General features: G+C 40.5%; 2 protein-coding genes across 2 annotated transcripts; both read left to right on the top strand.

Moving 5' to 3' along the window:
- Positions 1-818: 818 nt before the first annotated feature.
- On the top strand, positions 819-11,650 carry TMEM175 (transmembrane protein 175). Its single transcript, XM_042823013.1, has 10 exons — positions 819-964; positions 1,332-1,370; positions 2,046-2,143; positions 4,348-4,399; positions 5,580-5,615; positions 6,720-6,803; positions 7,291-7,455; positions 9,261-9,339; positions 10,218-10,359; positions 10,875-11,650. The coding sequence occupies exons 1-10, from the start codon at positions 869-871 to the stop codon at positions 11,536-11,538; spliced, it is 1,455 nt and encodes a 484-aa protein (XP_042678947.1). The 5' UTR covers positions 819-868; the 3' UTR covers positions 11,539-11,650.
- Positions 11,651-13,704: 2,054 nt separating this feature from the next.
- On the top strand, positions 13,705-15,577 carry ATP5ME (ATP synthase membrane subunit e). Its single transcript, XM_042823009.1, has 4 exons — positions 13,705-13,846; positions 13,986-14,040; positions 14,264-14,362; positions 15,454-15,577. Exons 1-4 carry the CDS (start codon positions 13,811-13,813, stop codon positions 15,477-15,479), a joined length of 216 nt encoding a protein of 71 aa, XP_042678943.1. The 5' UTR covers positions 13,705-13,810; the 3' UTR covers positions 15,480-15,577.
- The last annotated feature ends 737 nt before the right edge of the window (positions 15,578-16,314 follow it).

The raw sequence follows: 16,314 nt of genomic DNA on the forward strand, positions 1-16,314 counted from the left end.
GAGTGCAGCCAAGATTGTCATTTTTTTTTTCACATTCTTCTTTCCAGGAAGAATGCATATCACCATCTCAGAGTGATCGGTTGTGCAATATAGGTAGGCTTGAAAGCTAACTTCCACCAGTTATAAAAGCAGAGCCAGCAGAGGCTGGGATGCTGCTGAATATCTCACAGGTTCTTCTATTTATTGCCTAAGACCATACTATCTTACTTCCAGTGTCTACTAACTCACTTGAATGCCAGATTTCAGCACTGTGAGATCTTTTAGCACGGACATACTTTGTGTGCTACTTAGCCTCTCCAGACCGAGTATCCCAGCCCGGGCAGTACTGCCACCAGTCCTTGCTGACCCCTGGAGAGAGCCCATCACTTCGTGCGAGCCTTCAGGCCTATCGCTGCCCACGCATACAGCTGCACTTCCCTGCTCTGGGCTGAGCGCACCAACGGACAGCAGTTGCCCGGCACAATCTTCCTCTCCAGACCTTTCACCATCTTCGTATCCCTTTTGGATGCATATATTTAAGTCCTCCTTATTCTGCGGCATCCAAACTGCACACAGCACGCGAGGCGAGGCAGCACCAGAACGGGGGGCGGGGCGATCCCCATGGAGGATGCAGGGCTCTGCCGGCCGGGGCTGACGCGTGCTGCGGGGCAGGGCCGCAGCCGGAAGCCTTGGCACCCCCGAGCTCCAGGCGGCGTTTTCCTCCTCGCAACCACTGTAGCGGGGCTAGCGGCTCTCGGCCCACTCCGCCGTCGCCCCCGCCCCGCGGCCGCCGTGCCGGGGGAGGTGCTGGCGGGGCGGGGCGCACCGCACCGGGCCCATGTCGGTTCCGCGGGCCGCCACGCCGGGCCCTGGCGGCGGGGCTAGGAAGATGGAGCTGGAGCTGGAGCTGGGGAGCAGCACGCAGACGTCGCACCGGCTGCTGGCCTACAGCGACGCGCTGCTGTCCATCATCGCCACGGTGATGGTGAGCGCCGGCCGTGGGGGCCTGCGCGGGGCCCGGGCCCTCTCCGACGGGCGGAGGCTGGGCGGGGAGGGACGGGTGCAGCACCCCGCTTGCCCCGGAGCCGCTGCCCTGCCTTAAGGACCGAACCCAGCGCCGTGCTCAGCTGCCGAGCTGTGTTTACGTTCCCCTCCCCCGCCCTTCTCCCTGGAGGGATCACCGCCGTCTGTAGGAGCAGCTCCAGGCGTTTGCGAGCAGGTTCCGCGAACAAGTTCGGGGGTAGCATTGCTCTTAATGAGTCGTTATACGAGCCCTGAGTATTTGCACCCTCCTGAAGTTCGTTAGGTTTTATAATGTTCTGACTTGTACTAATACAACTTTGTTATTTCAGATTTTGCCTGTGGCTCACACAAAAATACATCCCGATCAGGTACCTTCTTTGCCGTTTTTTGGTCATCTCTCAAGTCTTTGGAAATGAATTTTGCATCCTAATGCAACACCCTTCTTCCATGCATGACCTGAACTCCCAAACCATTAGTGTTAAGCCTCAAAGAGGAGCTGTATAGCCTGAAGTGAAGAACTTAGATGCTGAAGGCCTGTGTGGTTTACGAAAGCCATGATATAAAGCCTTAGTAAGACGTATGGAATATGCAGGCCATAGATCTTATGCAGTTATTTTGTATGGAAATGAATGACCTACCTCACTGAAGCATCTGTCAGAAAACATGATTGCATCTTGTTTGCAATACATCATCAGTTAGAGAAGCCACTTAGTACAGCATAAAATCAATGTGAGTTTTAAAATCAGGCTAATCATAACTAATCAGAATAAAGGTGGAAGAAAAAAGGACTACAGAAAATAAATCGAAAGAAGCTCGAGTGTTGGGCAGTGTAAGTTAATCATTTGAAAAGACTCACAGTTCCAAATCACAGTATGTGTTTCTGCTCTTAAAAACAGCCAGACTCAACTCTGAACATTTTGTCTAATTTACTTCAGGAGACTCAACTATGGTCCATGGTCATAGCAAATGTGCTGCATGAGTCTACGAGTAACTTCTTTTAATCTTTCATTTCTATCTGGGTGTAACTTCTTATTTTGTTTCAGAAACTAGGTGAAAGTGTTCAGCAACTTCTTCTAACAAAAATTGCGGTGTACTTGATGACCTTCTTAATAGTCACAGTGGCATGGGCAGCACATGTAAGGTAGGATGACAGAAAAATGTTGAACTCCATTGCAAAGTTAAAGAAAAGTTCTTGTTTAAAAAGTTGGGAAGTAACGTTTTTATGTTGCTGTTATGTTTCTGGATTTTCTTAGTATAAAAATTCTTCCTAAAGCCATGAATAAATATATTTCTCTACAATGGAAACTGTGATATGAGAAAAAAACAAGCATTATATGTCTTTAAAATTAGAATTGCTCTTTATTTCACTTAATAGTTTCAGTGGAATTAAAATTATGCTGAAAAATTGACAATTGTGAGGTTGTGAAGTATGGAAATAGAAGAACTCAGTATAGCCAGCTTAAAATTTGACTTTCTCTGTCCTAAGGGGTGCTTCTTGCAAAATCAAATGTGATGTTATAGGTGCAGCATTTTACAGTGCTGTGTGTGCTGCCACTGCACTGTATCTGAGTAGCTAAATGAATATGCAGAGATGAATTAATTTACAAACATTCACTGGAAGTGGGGCAGCAAGCAAGTTTTTTCTTCTATGCCATAGTGTTCTAAGAGTTTTTAAGAGTAAGGTCAGCTGGTCCTTTTTCAAATCCATTAAAAACAATGTGGATTGTGTTCTAGTGAAATCACTAAAAATTACCTCTTTGCTTTCTTTAGAGCTCAGCTATTTGTAGGCAGTTCTGATTTGCCATTTTTCCCCCTAGTATCATTCCCAAACATATATGGTAATTAAGTGGAAAGCAATTATAACCCAATGCAACATATTTTTTTCTTCAAACATATATATATTAATCCTTACTGTATGCCTTGCAGTGTTAACAAGTGAGATGGAATGTTGCCATTGGTCTTTGTTTGCTATAATTCCTTTTGAGTAAAGAGATAAACCTCTACATTCTTAAGGAAAATGAAAAGCATAATTAAGTGCTTTAAGTCAGCTAGAAAGCTGTGAGTGGATAGTATAGTTTTAAAGGACTCATGACCTGAATAAATGTTACTCTCACTATAGTGTTGCTAGGCTCCTCTCAGTCAAGCTAAAAATCAAGGTAACTGCATCTTACTCTCTGCTCAAGTAACTCTGCAGCTTACTGGAATCAGGGCAGTGTTTGTTTGAATTCTTAAAATATATAAATGTTGCTACATTCCTTCCCTTAAGGAAGTGGATTGATTCCATCCTCATAGAGATGCAGCCTGTAATTCAATTCCTGAAACTGGTCACATCAGTGCTTTTGTTACAATGTACTTCTTGCCTGCATAAATAAATGTTGAAGGATGGTTTTTAAGAAATTTGTTGGTTTTTTTTTGTTGTTGTTGTGGAGGGTGGTGGGTGCCATTGATTCTTAGTAATGCTTATGTACATCAGGAGCTTCATTAACAAGATGTGTGGCAGTTTGGAAGAGTTCATTTGCTTTGTGCAACAACTTGTGCTGTATCTTCAGGAGAAGTAGTTTTAAGCCTTGAAGTTCTGCAGATAATCAGGCCCTAACAGCATGAACTTAACTCCGTTCTACAAGTGAGATTCAGAGAAAATGACAAAAATAGCTCTTCACAATGGCATATGAGGCTGAGTTCAGAGACTTTGGATGGTCTCTGAAATCTGCATCTTGCAGACCAGTGCAGTCCTATTGCTTGGATTCTGTCACAACATACTTTAGCACCTGAAAAGTGAAAAGTCAACCTGATGACTGTATATTTGTTTGTGGATCTGAGTATCAAGTGGACTTGATATGGTACTTGTGCATGAATCCCAATATCTTTGATTTTGCTGAAGTGTGACACCCATTTGTAGCCCTATGCCTTATTAGGATTTTGGTATGTGACTAGATGGATCAGTGCTGCCATCTTCATTGCTCTTTGACAACAGAATTGGCTTTAGATAACAGTTAATTTTACTTTGCATCTACCTTTGTACAAGTGAGGTGGAAGGTTAGAACTCAAATATCAGGTGCAGTGGAAGGATAGAACAGACACACACATGCAAAAAAAAACCAAGTTGGTATGTCTTATGCTACATCTCCTTTAAACAGAAGTGAATTGCTCAGCAATTGATCTAGCTTTTCAGATTTTTCTAGCAAGTGACTTCATGCTTGATTGAGTTTTGGTAGCATTTTAATTACTTGCATAAGTTCTAGAGCAGGGGAAGTCAGATTTCTCTATACTGCGTATATAAATTGTATGCTGTGTTGCAGTGCAGATTTTTGGATCTGTCCTGTTCATGATATCTTGTCTTGCCAGGTTATTCCAGGTGATAGAGCTTATAGATGATGTCCTTGCTCTTCTAAATCTGGTGAGTATTACCAGGTATGCTTGGTGATTAACCATCAAATATATGCCACTTTTTCCTTAGTATGCGTCTATGAAACAGAAGGCTTCTAATTAACTCTGCCAAAGTTCCTGCCAAAGGCAGGAGAAAAATAGAATTCCTCCTAGGCAGACTTGTGATAGAAAGCTAACTTGCTTGTATTTTGCATGTGTTTTACTGTAAGCTAAAAGAACCTCTGCACTTCAACTGGAGGAACTAAGAGGCGCCTAGGCAGAAAGATTTTGACCCTTGCGGTCAGCATTGCTCACGTATGTCCTCTATGTAATGCTGTGTCATTTGTAGCAAAAATCAGAGCTGTGAATCCGAGTTTCAGTTGTGATTTCAGCCATTTTTCTGTTGAAATTCATTGTGGAGTGTATTTAAAACAGTATTATATGGTCTTACTGCTGAGATAGCAGTCTCTAAAGCAGTGTTTTGATTTCTCTTTCCTAAATCTCATATGAATTCCTCACTTATCTGAGAGGGTGTCTATATGAGCCATGCTGCAATGCCTTGGTTGCTGATAGATGTAATGGAATGCTACCCTGGGGTACATATTCTTGTTTTAGCTAGAGCTTTGTAAAAAGGTGTAAAATGTTGTTCTATTGACATTGCAATCACAGCTCCTTTAATTTTTATCAAAAAAAAATTCTGAATGTAAGTTCCTTGAGAACAATGCAGGAAATTAGGTAGGAAGAGCTACTTAAAGCATGTAACTCTTCACTAATTTACCCTTTAAAGCAGTGTCTGCTGTAAGCTTTTGTTGTTGTTTTTTAACTTGACTTTACTATGTCTGAGATATTTGTGATCAAAAGTTAATAGCTTTGGCTAGGGAAAACCAGAAGCACCTCTTAAAGATTCTGTATGGTACTTTGGGCAAAGAAATCTAGCAAGAGATCTGCTACAAGCCACAGACAAATCTCTTATCAATAGTACTGGTAAGAAAGCTGTAGTGTTTTCTGAAGTAAACCTGAACACTTTGGGATAGGAGACATGAAAGGTGGGTTTGAAACTAGCCATATGTTATAGTAATAGCTCAGCAACTTCAGAAATGTTTTGTTCATGATGCAGCATTTGAGCTTTTGTGTTGCATACTCTGTTTTGAATTATGTGATTGTTTGCTTGTAGTTTACCTAGATTTTCAGTATGTTTTTTCTTTTTCAAGGCCTGTATGATGATCATAACTTTCTTGCCATACACAGTAAGTACTTTTCCAAAATTCGACATGTATTTAAATTACTGGGTTTTTTTTTTCTATTTGGAATGACTTCACTAAAGTATTCAGAAAACCAGGATAGTATTACTATAGTGTAAACCCAGAATCCATTGTAATAGTTAATTTTGTAATTAATTTGTTAATCCTTAATTTTTGAAAATTCACAATGTTATTATCTGCAACTACAGCAGACCAAGTAGAAGATGGATATTGAAGCAAAAAGTGTAATCATAAAAAGGCATAGTTTGTCATGTTTTCTTTAAAACAAGTGGATGTATTGAGAGATGTCAAAGTTGAGAGAATTTTGCATTTTGTAAGGAAACTAAAGCTGTGTTTCATACTGCTCTGCAATTTTTGGTCAGATAACCTAGGGAGAATAATTGCAACTGAACACCACAATTAGCAAAACAAAACAGTTGTTTAAAATGATTGTTCATTTCTATTGCATGTTTAGAACAGATTAAATGACAGGCTGTTTCTTTGTGGATAAATCTCTGTTATTATTACTCTACAAAGAATAAGGCTGTGGTCAATAGAAGGGCCTCTGTCAGCAAGCGTATATACTTTGTTCTTTGCTTTCTAGCTGAAATAGTTTTTATAAGGTTGGCACTGTTATCTAATACCAATTCCTAATGGTTTGTTTGTTGGTTTCCTTTTTTTTTTTTTTTTTTTCCTTCTTTTGTTTTCATGCAACGGAGCTACAGAAATAAATAAGGCATGCAGCCATGAAGTTAGAGGAATAAAAAGATTCAACAAAGTGTTCTAATATTAAGACGGCTCAGTTACAGACATATACCTACTGAAATGTTGTTAAACTTCTTGCTCAGCTGCAAAGCAGTTTGTAGTTACTGGGAAGACATAGCATCAGTGAGGTTAAGATTTACAGAATCAACCCGAGAGCAAAGCCACCTCTTCAGACACCTTCAGCTGGGATGCTTGCATGTGTTTGTGGCTAGAGACTGCATGTAGTGGAGCTGCACTGGAAAGCAAAGCGTTATTTATGTTTTTAAGTTTCAGTATCAAATGAAGAATATTTCATTCCTAATTGCTACCTAGCAGCATGTTTGATCTGGTTGCTTTATCTTCTAGTTTTCCTTAATGGCCTCGTTTCCAGGGGTGCCTTTTGGAATTTTCCTGTTCAGTGTCTGTGCTGTTGTCATTGGCCTTATACAGGTAAGTCATCTGATTACATTTTCTCTTTTAGAGGCTATATTTTATTGAATGGAACTAAAGTCCAGTTTGTTAGCTACAGATATAAACGGACAAGTACCTTTTTTTGTTTGTACAGCAGTAGTTATTGTGGATAGTTACCTGTCGATGACATGAGTGATTGCATTACTACTGTCCTGTGCAGCTCCCTTATGCAACAGATCTTTTGATCTAAAGTTTGGAATTCTTTCCTCACTCTTCAAAAGTTTTAAAATTGGCCAACTTGGCAGCAATGGCTGAGGGGCCATAGGCTTTCTGCCTCTGTTTTAAGTACTTGACAATGGCTCTGGTTTCTCCTGGGGTAGTCACTAGTTGCCTTCTGTGTCTTATTGTGAAGAATATTGTTGAATGTATTCTGGAATTTGTTGATTTACAGTTTTAAAATTGAAATGCTGTGTATGCTTGTATCAATTATTTTCAGTAACTCGCAATTATGACATTTTTCTTGCAGGCTGTGATAGTAGTGTATGGATTCTATCACCCACACTTATTGAATCAGCAGATACAGGTGTCTGAAAATCAGAACTTCTATAAACGTCACATCCTAAAGATTATCCTAAGAGGACCAGTTTTATGCTTTTTAGCAGCCATCTTTTCTTTTTTCTTTATTCCCTTGGTAAGTTCTTCCACTCATCCGAGTACATTGATGAAGCAGCTTATATTAGCTGTGCTTACGGTTATTGTTAAAACTGTATGTTAAAATAATTATCTGTGTGTTAAATATGCAGATTTTCTCAGTTGCCAATTCTGTGGTGATGTGATTATGGTCTGTATTCTGTGTTGAGCACATTCAGTTCACGGAGACCAATCCCTAGACTGAGTTTGTATAGGTTTTGGAGGAGTTTTTTGCTACAGTGTTTGCTTAACTCAGTCTAGGTGTTCATAATGGTTTCCTTAATTACTTCTCAGAAGCAGATTTTTTAAAATGTAAGTTAGAATCTTTCTTATCATAAGTAAGTTATACGATGTGAAAGGCTACAGTGAAAGGAAGTGAGCTTCATATTGCACAAACTGAAAAGAGGTGAACATAATTGTTGTATTTGCAAGATTTAGGAGCAAATAGAGTAAGCAGACCAACCAGCCTAATCGCATCTCAGAACAAATGCTTTTGGCTGTCTTGCTTTTACATAGCCTTTTTCTCTACCATCTTTATTAAATGCTGGAGTTACTCTTACATATTCATAGCTCTTATTTTTCTCAAAATCTCTGCTTGGAACTGGAATCTAGCTTTTAATATGCTCAGAGTTTCCTTTCCTCTGTCTTGTTCTTTAGGAATAGATGGATTTAAATGAGTTTTTAAATACACCGTCATAGTTCCCAAATTTGGCAAGAGTTGGATCTGTAACTAGTCTTTTTTTGCAGAAGTAACAATCCAAGTGTGAAAATGCCTGACTGTAACTGAAAATACTTCTCTCATCTGGGACTTCACTGTTATTCTCCACTCTTGTTCACAAATACAATTTTTTTTTTTTTTTTAAACATTAACAACAGTAAAATATTAATGAGAACTTGGACTTGTGCAGAATCTGTGAACAACATTTGACTGTCTTCGGACAGAAGTAGCATGCAGACTGATGCAGCTTATGCAAGCTCCCCCAGCAGTCAGTTGGCATGGTGGGTCAGCATAATGGTTACATACTTCAAAAACAAGTTCAGGAGACGGGTACTTAAATCATGCTCTTTGTGGGGGGAACTTGCTGAGATGTATTTAAATTTCAGGGAGGTGTGGGTATTTTTATAATAAAGACATTTCACAGAAATGCTTAACATAGGTACAGCCTTCATCAAAGATATAAAGGAACTGGAAGAGATTTGAGCTTTTTCATGAAATCTTTATAGAGTAGTGGTCAAAATTTGCAAAGCACTCTGCCCTTGGGAGTGTCTCTCACAGCTGTTTCTGTTTCCTAACTTAAGAAACCCTTACACTTCTCTGTCACCACCACCCTTTTTTCAGTGCAGCTTTCTGAGCAGCCTGCTGGAAATATAAAGTGATTTGACAAAAAGCAATTGCAGGCTTGGTTTTATTATTTTTTCTACTTGTAAAGCAGTAGAGATTCCCTGACCTCATTATTACATGGTTATCCGAACACTTTTGCCAGAGATTTAAGAGATTTAATTGGGAAACGTGGTATTGCAATTTAAGTGACAAATGCCAGGTATCACTAGGAACATGTGGTAGTTCTCTAACTTCCTGTTTTAGCTTGGTTTGCTGATTTTATTAAATTTGCTATCAAAAAGTGGTAGCATTCAAGATGTGCATGTTGATATCAGATGAGTTATTTTCACACCATAAAATCACAATTTTCTTTTTCTCCATGAGATTATAACTAAGGATTGTGAATAATGGTTTCATATTAAATTTGGGGAGAAATTTATGTTTTGATTATTAAATTTAAATTCTCTTCATTTTTTTTTCCATAGTCTTACCTACTTCTTGGGCTCGTAATCGTTTTTCCACATCTCAGTCGATTCATAACATGGTGTAAAACCAAGATTGTAGGTGAGTATTTACAGGGAGTGTATTCAAATGTTCAGTTACTAGGTTGTCAAATTGTTATCCAAACAGCATGGAATGATGTAATTTCAATACTTCCAATCTCAGTCTTGGAATATAATGATTTGGGGAACGTGGGAATTTTATTTAGCTGTATTTCCATTTTCTCCTCAGCTGCCTGCTTACCTTCTGTTTCCTACTGGATTTGTATAGCATATATGTTACAGCATCGTTTCTGAAAGTGAAACCTCTCTTGGTTTGTCCTGAATGTTATACACACACAAAAACAGAGTGATGACTGCAGGCTGTCTATCCCTTTTCTTTCCTTAAAGGAGAGTGTGAGGACAGAAAAATACAGCAAGCAAGCTCTGTGCCTGCATGACTTTCTTTTCAGCAGTACTCTATGGTCCCATGTTCTCTGGCATCCAACAGCACATCTGAGATTCTGGAATCATAGAATCACCAGGATTGGAAAAAGCTTCCAAGATCATCCACAATGTCTTTGAGAACCTACTGCTGTTAGGTTATTCTGGGGTATATAGCACAGCATCTGAATAGGGCTTTTTGACTTATTCTCCTTCAGAGGAAAAATTGACTTTTCTGTTCATGAAGCACTTGTCCTGTTCAGGGAGAGTCACAACTGCAGGAAAAATATGGTTCTATGAAAAAAAGTGGAACGACTGACTTGGGTGCGTGAGCAGCCCCCTCCTTTCTATATAAAGATTTTGTCAGGTGTGGTGAAAGACAGTAGGTGGGGAAATCATGGCAGCTTTGTTGTTCTTATGTTGATTCATATATATGTATTTTTTCCTTTAACTATCTCATTTTGTAACTTCTGATTTTTGTCTGTCTTTAGTATAAAAACACCCAGATGTTTTTTCCAGGTCCCAGAGATGAAGAGGAGGCAAGCTATAGCTTAGAAACCTTTAGTTTTTACCTCAGTGAGCCTCTGAGTAAGGAACGGGTAGAAGCATTCAGTGATGGAGTCTATGCTATTGTAGCAACCTTGCTCATTTTGGATATCTGGTAAGGCTCTGTGCTGACTCTCACAACCTGTATTGTGAACTGTAATATCAATTTGTATATGCATGTAATGTTTGAAGAAATAAAGCCGGCTAAATATTGACACTCACTTTTAAAATCTGCAGTAGTGACCGTAAGTGTAATTTTCCAGAAAGAGCACCTCCTACATGTCAGCACTAATGATCATCAGTCTATGTAATGTATGTTGGGGACTCCTGAAGAACAAAGCTTCCTTTATATTTCATTGTGTTTTCAGATAAAAAGACTTTTGTCAGGAAAAGCTGTGTTCCTGTGGCAACTTTATTATATTAATCTGAAGGAATGCCAGCTTACTTTTCAAATTTCCTTTCATATCTAATTTATTTGCAGATCTTTTATTTGAAATGCCCATGCTGAGTTAAAAATTGGAGAACTACAGACAGATATGTATTCTTCTCTATCTTCTCAAAGTAAAACAACATAGAACATTTTTGGTCCAGGTGTGTTTTATGAAAGTAAACTAAGTTTTCTTTCCATAGTGAAGACAACGTTCCTGATCCAAGAGAAGTTGGGGAGAAGTTTCATGGAAGCCTTCTTGAAGCTTTAAGTGAATACGGACCAAACTATCTTGCCTACTTTGGTTCTTTTGTGACAATTGGTCTCTTGTGGTTTGTCCATCACTCGCTTTTCCTGTATGTAACAAAAGCTACACGATTAATGGGACTGCTTAATATACTTTCGTTGGCTTTCATTGGTGGTCTTCCGCTGGCTTACCAGCTGACCAGTGAATTTGCAGAGAAGTCACACAATGAGATAGAAGCTATTCAGGTCAGCTGTGTAATTACTTTCTTTGCCAGCATATTTCAGTTTGCAATATGGACTACAGCTCTCCTCCATGAAAGGGAAACATTGCATCCTTTTGCTAGATATGGTGGCAAGGAGCATGCCTTCATGTTTGCCAAGCTGGCTCTCTACCCTTGTGTGAGCCTTGGGGCCTTCTTTCTAACATGCTTGTTAAGTGAATTTAGCACAGAAATTTTCCATCTTATGCAGATTGTAATCCCATTTGCTTTTCTTGCCTTGCGCATTTTTGTCAGGATTTCTTTAACTGTCATAAAGTCTGTGATGTCTCTTTCCAGACGGAAGGTTGTATTGTTAGAAGAAGAGGAGGCATGTTTGTCTCCTACTGAAACACACTCATAAATTTCCATGCAGTGCATGTGAAGTTAAATCATTAATTTCAGTTCTTCTAACTCATGTTGTCTTGATGTGTGATCTGTATATTGATCTAAATTAAAGCTTGTGTTGACCATAACTGGAGTGTATTTTAATTTTAGCTGGTCATGCCTAAAAGCCTTTCTGTAAAACCAGTAATAAGGGGGTGAGTGAGGAAAGAGTAAGTGGGGAAAACAGAAAGCATGTTCCCCTATCTTGAAAATTACCTTTTGGGAAAAAAAATGCTGCTTGAAGTGTAACTGCAGTGATAGTGATGGTGTACACAGATACCCAGTAAAATGCCTTTCTCTGATGTGCAGTAGTCAGTATGGAAACAAAACACAGGTATAGAAGCTGATTATGCTGCTATAAAATAGGAAGAAAGGCTTGGCAGATGTGATGGACACTTCTGGTTTTCTGGATGGTGTATCATAACAGGACATTTGTGTATACAGATTGCTGGTCTCTGCTCTCACCCCTTTATTCTAAGTCAACGGCAGCGCTTCTCAATAGCCAGTGATCATTTTGAAAAGCTCCTTTTGAACAGTTTTGAACTTCTCTTGAGAGTTGAGAATTGAATTGTGTATGCAGGCCCCCAGGCTACCTAAACAAAAGTTCAGTTACATTCTTTTTAAAAATGATGTATTTAAAATAAGAGGATTCGTGGCTGCACATGCAGGGTTTGAACTAGCTTTGATGTCTCCTAGGGAAGAAATTTGAAGAGCTGTGAGACTAAGTAAATTTGTCTTCAGTTCTCAAGCAAATCTACATCTGAAATGAAAGGTTTGGATTTCTCAGGCTTTCAGCATCTGCTCTCATGCCATAGAAAGGAACCTCTTTTTGTTCATGTGAAAGCATGATGCTATATTCTGATAGAACGTGACTTTCTTGACATGTGTAACAATTCTCCAGTGGAAAAGAGAATTGAGTTGGTCTTTCACAAGAGGCTAGATAAGCAATAGTGAAACTCCTAAGGAACTAACTGGTAGAAGTTCTAGTCTACTGGACATTGGTATTTTTAAAGTTTATGTACTGATGCTCAAACTTTTTCTGTGGATAGCTGTTTAAGAAGGAGCAGCTAAATTTATCCAGGCTCTGGCTATCCTCTGGAAGGCTTTACATTTCTTTTTGGTATAGGCATTAGTTCGTACTTTGAACTTAGTGCCTGATAACCTTAATGCCACGTTTAAAAGCAGTTGGGGGATTTTGGTGTTCCTCTTGAAAAGGAATAACAAAAACAATAGAAAAAAAGCAACACAGTCCTGCAGTAAATAATGCTTGGAATAATTATTAGTGAAAACAAATTTAAATACCTACTTTCAGTTGACATTACTCTAAAAGCATTTTTTGCTTTTGGTTTGAAGCATCAGTGTATTGTATGCTTACTGTAAGATAAACCTTCAGATACGCAAGAGTTTTATACCTGGTTGAGGCTAAATGACTTGCAGTAGGATTCTGTGTTGTGTAATGTATTGCTGTTTTTTTTTCTTATAACTAATAAAAGCACTTTGGTTCTATACAGTTTTGTTTCTATGGTTCAGTTGGCACATAGGCAGTGAATATCTGTACCGGTAATAAATTTCAACCGTTGAAGAAAATAGCAAAACTTCCACCCCTTTACTTCTGCTCTGCAGATGACATTTGAATCAAATCTATTTTCTGCCTGAGTCCAACCTAAGTCTCCTCTCTTTTCGTTCAAAACCATTCCTCCTTATCATATAACTATCGGGCCATGCAGAGTGCCAGTTTCCCTCCTTAAGTTTCTGACAAGTACTGGAAGGTCAGAGTGAGGTCTCCCCGGAGCCTTCTCTTCTTCAGGCTGAACAAGGCTGGCTCCCTCAACCTTTCTTCAGAGGAGCGATGCTCCGGCCCTCTGAGCATCTTCGGGGCCTCCTCTGGATCCGTTCCAGCAGCTCCATATCCTTGTGCTGAGGGCTCCGGCTCCGGACACAGTGCTGTAGATGCAAGGAAGTGCAGAAGGGGTACAATCTTGTAACCCATACAACTGGAGGACGCTTTGCCCCTTCTATTATATCATCTGTGCGTTCTTGTAGTTATTCGTTTCTGAAAAGCTGACTTATCCAAAATTCGGGAACAGATTCATTAAGTTCAACGCGGCGCTGGCGAGCAGGCACGCTTTATTTACTGCGTCACATAATAGGGACGGGCAGGAAGGCGGGTAAAGCGGCGCGCAGGACCGGCTTTCCTTCCGCTCCCTTCCGCCGCAGCCCCGCTTTCTGCTGCCAGTTCCGCCGCCAGGATGATTCCACCGGTGCAGGTCTCGCCCCTCATCAAGGTGAGGCCGCGGCAGCCCCTGCCGCCATCCCGCTCCGCTCCGCAATTCTGCGGGCCGGGCCGGGCCGGGCCGGGCATGGTGGCAGCGGCGGCGGCGGCGGCTGAGCGCGGGGTGCGCCCTTGTCTTTTGCTCCCCGCAGTTCACCCGGTACTCAGCGCTGCTCGTGGGGATGATCTACGGCAAGAAGCGATACGGTGAGTGCGGCGGCCCTTGGCCCCGCGGCCCACTCCTCCCCTCCCTCCCCAAGGGCACCTTGAGGCGGCCGCCATTTCCCTCCCCCCCCCGGGGGAAGGCGTCCCGTGTGCGGCCCTGCCGCCCCTTCCCTCTTGGCTTGGGTTTTCTTTGCGAGCGAGTTTGAGCCTCACTGCTGCCCCGAGCCTCAGCAGCTGTGTTTTTAACCGTGTGTGTTAACGGCAGACTACCTAAAGCCTATTGCTGAGGAGGAGAGAAGGATAGAGGCGGAGGAGAAGAAGAAGCGCGAGGAGCTCGAACGGATCGCAAAGGAACTGGCAGAAGGTGGGCTCTTGGGTGGGATTGTTCGCCCTCATTAGGGTACAGTTCACCCTGAGGCGGCTGATGACTAAAGCCAGAGGTCCTGGGCCACTGCTTCTGTCTGCAGCTCACTTGGCTGTGCCATCACTAGCGTAGGTGTAGAGGTTGACTTCAGTTCTGGTGTCCTTCACATCAGGACTGCTGCTTTTCTCATTCCCACCGTACAGCATTACTGCAGCAGCATGCTTTCTTTTTTCCTTAGGATTATTTCTTTAATCCTCTATGCCTTTCTAATATATACAGAATAGCTGTGAGTTAAATGGACTTACAGAAAGGAAAAACTTGAACAGAACTGACTGGTAACTCTCACTAGTTTTGGTGTAGCTTCACAGTGTTTCTCTGGGAAATACTGACATTTGTGTTGTCTTGAAAAAAGATTAATGTTGAACAAAACCCTGTGAAAAAACAAACTTGAGTGAACTACACATACATACAATCAAATATTCAAGCTGTTGAATGGCTTTCTTAGATAAAGCTATTTAGCATCTTGAATGTGTAGCTTTCATTGAACTTTGTACTTGTATCTTTGGGGTATTTACTTAGCTGAAGAATTTTGCTTTTTTGGGGACAGAAGCTGTCCTGTAAGGACTGGTAGTTCATTTAGAAGTGGAGTTCTGTGATTATTTCTTTAGGATGTTTATTTAAATATTATATAGGCTGGCTGTTAGCTTTCCCAGCAGTGGCATGATACAGTTCTCGGTAAGAAAAGCAGTTCTTAGAACTTGAATCAGTGCAGTGCAGCAGTTGAAGATTGTTCTTCCAAGATGGATAAATGGAAGCATCTGTGCTGATGACTTTCAGGGCTTATCTGAATTGTCATTTCAGAAGGTTGTTACTTAACCAGTGAGCAAGGCAAAAGAACTTGCTTTTACCCTACAGCAATGAAATACACTTCAGTTGAGTTAGCAGAAGCAGAAATTACAAAAACCAGCTAGAAAGAAATGGCATATTTAAAGCTAATCTTTGATCCCACAAGTGTTCTGCATGTTTTAGTAGTTTAGTAGCAATGGAAGTTACGAGTAATCTTAACTATGTTTGTTTTTCTTCCCTTCTAGCATCTGAAGATTCCATTTTGAAATAAAGGATTGGATCTTAATTTTAGATACATGGCTAGGCTCTGAATGGTGTAGTGGTTGATGGTCTCTGCATGTTACTCTACCAATAAAGTACTTAACCACGCTTCAGTTGGTATTTTTGACTAAATTGCACAGAGCAACAACAGAAGTATTTACACAGTGTCAAAGATTGCACTGGTCAGAAGCTGACCATCACAGCTGCTGATGAAACAATTTGTGTATTCCTCTTTCAACAGAGATAGTCTCCACACTAGTTACACTCCGGGAATGTTGTGATCAGGAAATTCATAGATTTTAAAACACACAGGAGTCCATGGAGAAGGCTAGCATTGCACTGGTTGCCTGTACCTTTGTTTTAACTAGCTTAAATAGAGTATTGCTGTGATATTTTTTCAGTCTTTTTAACCACAGTGGAAAATGGTACTGCTTTTGCTTTTGACAGTTACAGACAAATTTGACTTTGATTTGTCAAGCTGTTCTGTAACATGAGGAATTAGTATTGACTTAATAGCTTGTTTTTAACAGTTGTCTTTCACAATTTCACAAATGGTCAAGTGCTCCCTGAAACTAAGAAAAATTGCCATCTGATTGTAGTTTTATCTGTAAAACAGGGCTGGCTATACTTATGTGACTGAAGTTTAAAAGCTATTAGCCTTTAACCACTAATTTAGTAGCATTTCTTCCTTTGGAAAGCTGAGTGGAGGTGGAACTGTTCCTCTCCTGCCTTACTGAAAGGAGAACAGTGTTTCTCAGCTTTAGATGGAGTCAGAACCTTGCCAGCTTGGGAACAACAATGAGCACATCTTCCAGATCCATGTGAAATGGCTGAAAACAGAGCTG

Source organism: Centrocercus urophasianus, unplaced genomic scaffold, assembly GCF_019232065.1.
Source record: "Centrocercus urophasianus isolate 14NV4802_14NV808 unplaced genomic scaffold, USGS_Curo_1.0 seq_21, whole genome shotgun sequence".
NCBI classification, from domain to species: Eukaryota; Metazoa; Chordata; class Aves; order Galliformes; family Phasianidae; genus Centrocercus; species Centrocercus urophasianus.

Coding starts and splice junctions, on each gene's coding strand:
- TMEM175 (XM_042823013.1), top strand. CDS start 869: ATGGAGCTGGAGCTGGAGCTGGGGAGCAGCACGCAGACGTCGCACCGG. Junction 6,804..7,290: donor TTGTCATTGGCCTTATACAG/GTAAGTCATCTG, acceptor TTTTTCTTGCAG/GCTGTGATAGTAGTGTATGG. Junction 9,340..10,217: donor GTGTAAAACCAAGATTGTAG/GTGAGTATTTAC, acceptor TGTTTTTTCCAG/GTCCCAGAGATGAAGAGGAG.
- ATP5ME (XM_042823009.1), top strand. CDS start 13,811: ATGATTCCACCGGTGCAGGTCTCGCCCCTCATCAAG. Junction 14,041..14,263: donor CTACGGCAAGAAGCGATACG/GTGAGTGCGGCG, acceptor TGTTAACGGCAG/ACTACCTAAAGCCTATTGCT. Junction 14,363..15,453: donor CGCAAAGGAACTGGCAGAAG/GTGGGCTCTTGG, acceptor CTTCCCTTCTAG/CATCTGAAGATTCCATTTTG.